The following is a 1,931-nucleotide window of genomic DNA, read 5'->3' on the forward strand; positions in this document are numbered from 1 at the left end:
TAAAATGGTTACGACAGTGAAACAAATTAAGATTTTCTGAATACATGTTAATTTTTAAATTTAAAAGTGTATCATTTGATTTTTTAAAATATATATCCTCAAGTACCAATGTTGCTGATGATTCCACTTCTTGCTCCACCTGTTCTTCTTTCCATCCCTTTCATTTCCAGGGCAAAGATATTGGTGTCAGAGGACAATTTTACACATTTAATGCTACTTTTGAGACAATAAACCTACATGTCCGTGGTGGTCACATCCTACCATGTCAAGAGCCAGCTCAAAACACATTTTACAGGTAAGTGAACTGTTTCCAAGCTCAGGTTAAATTATGAGATACATCATGCTAGCATTGTTAAGAAATAGAAAAGGTCTGAAATTTTACCCCATTGCCAAGCTTCTACATTAGCCTGCCTCAGTACTATGATTGCCAGGTCAGAGACAAAGGTGTTTGTGGTTTATGACATAGCAAGAAACGGAACTTTATCTTAGCATCAGGTTTTCTTTTCCACCAAGTCCCATGGGGATGACATGGAGAGGCCCAGGCAGGCGTTGCACATGTAAGAGGTCTGTGTCACAAACAAGAAATCCCAAGTTTAGGAAAACAGTGTCTTTAATAAGACTACAAACAAATCTGTCCATTATTTGTTTTGAAAAAAGACATTATCTTTTTTATATTGGACAGTAAGAAGAAATATGAAGAATTTTTTTAAAACCCTGCCATCCAACGCTATTCACTTTTAAAACATCCCTGAAAAGACAGCTCAGAAGACAGGCTGTCAGTGCCTCTGCATGTGACATACAAAAATGCAAGAGACCCATGGAAAACTGTCTTCCAACAGGATATTTCCTCTTAAAGTAAGAAAGCTTCCCAGATTAAAATATAAACTAAACCTTTATGATCTGTCTATAATATGCAGAAGTAATGACAAATTAATGTCTTATATTTTGAATGATTGCCTCAACAAGGTTTTTACCCTACTTTTCTGCTTCTGACATGTGGAAGATCTAGTATTATGAAGATCATTTTATGAAAACATGAAATATTGATGAACCTTTTTTTAAAGACTTATTTTTTAGAGCAATTTTATACAGCAAAATTGAGAAGGTCCAGAGATTTCCCATTTACCCTCTGCTGTCTCACATGCATAGCCGGTCTCATTTTCAACACCCCCCGTAAGAGTAGCATATTTGTTACAGTCGTTGAACCTACACTAACACTTATCACCAAAGACTATAATTTACATTAGGGTTCACTGTTGATGTTGTAGATTCCCTGGGTTTAAACAAATGTATGATGACCTGCATCCACCACTGGTGTCATTTAGAACTGTTTTACTCCCCTAAACATCCTTTATGTGCCACCTATTCATCGCTCTTTCAACCCATGGCAACCACTGATACTTTACTATCTCTATAAAATTATATTTTCCAGAATGTCATATAGTTGGAATCATACAGTATGTAACCATTCAATTTGACTTTTTTCACTTAGCTATATGCATTTAAGGTTCCTCCATGAGTTACCTGTCTTGTATCTCATTTCTTTTTAGCACTGAATAATATTCCATTTGATGAACCTTTTTATAAACTTTAAGTCAGTATAGCTTGGAGGTGTCCCTTTCTTTTCCATTAATTTTCTGTTTTCCTTTCTTTGCCTCTCTTTGTCTGTCTTGTGATATATTTCCTGACTCATTATAGTCCATGAAAATGTAGACATTCACGGGCAGTATCACTACTCCATCAAACTACTAAGCGTCCTGCCATCCAAGAGGAACCAGACTTGTTTTTTTCTCTTTTCTTTTCTTCTTTTATTTTCTTGTCCTCTCCTCTCCTCTGCCTGCCTGCCTTTCTTTCTTTCCTTCCTTCCTTCCTTCCTTCCTTCCTTCCTTCCTTCCTTCCTTCCTTCCTTCCTTCCTTCCTTCCTTCCTTCC

At 36.5% G+C, this 1,931-nt stretch overlaps 1 protein-coding gene across 1 annotated transcript in view; it reads left to right on the forward strand.

Moving 5' to 3' along the window:
• Positions 1 to 1,931, forward strand: part of SI (sucrase-isomaltase) — a 104,374-nt gene that overhangs the window by 89,841 nt on the left and 12,602 nt on the right. Inside the window, 1 exon segment of the mRNA XM_017890166.1 lies at positions 171 to 295. Within this exon segment, the coding sequence (XP_017745655.1) occupies positions 171 to 295 (125 nt within the window).

Source organism: Rhinopithecus bieti, unplaced genomic scaffold (assembly GCF_001698545.2).
Source record: "Rhinopithecus bieti isolate Rb0 unplaced genomic scaffold, ASM169854v2 scaffold_18956, whole genome shotgun sequence".
Taxonomy (NCBI): Eukaryota; Metazoa; Chordata; class Mammalia; order Primates; family Cercopithecidae; genus Rhinopithecus; species Rhinopithecus bieti.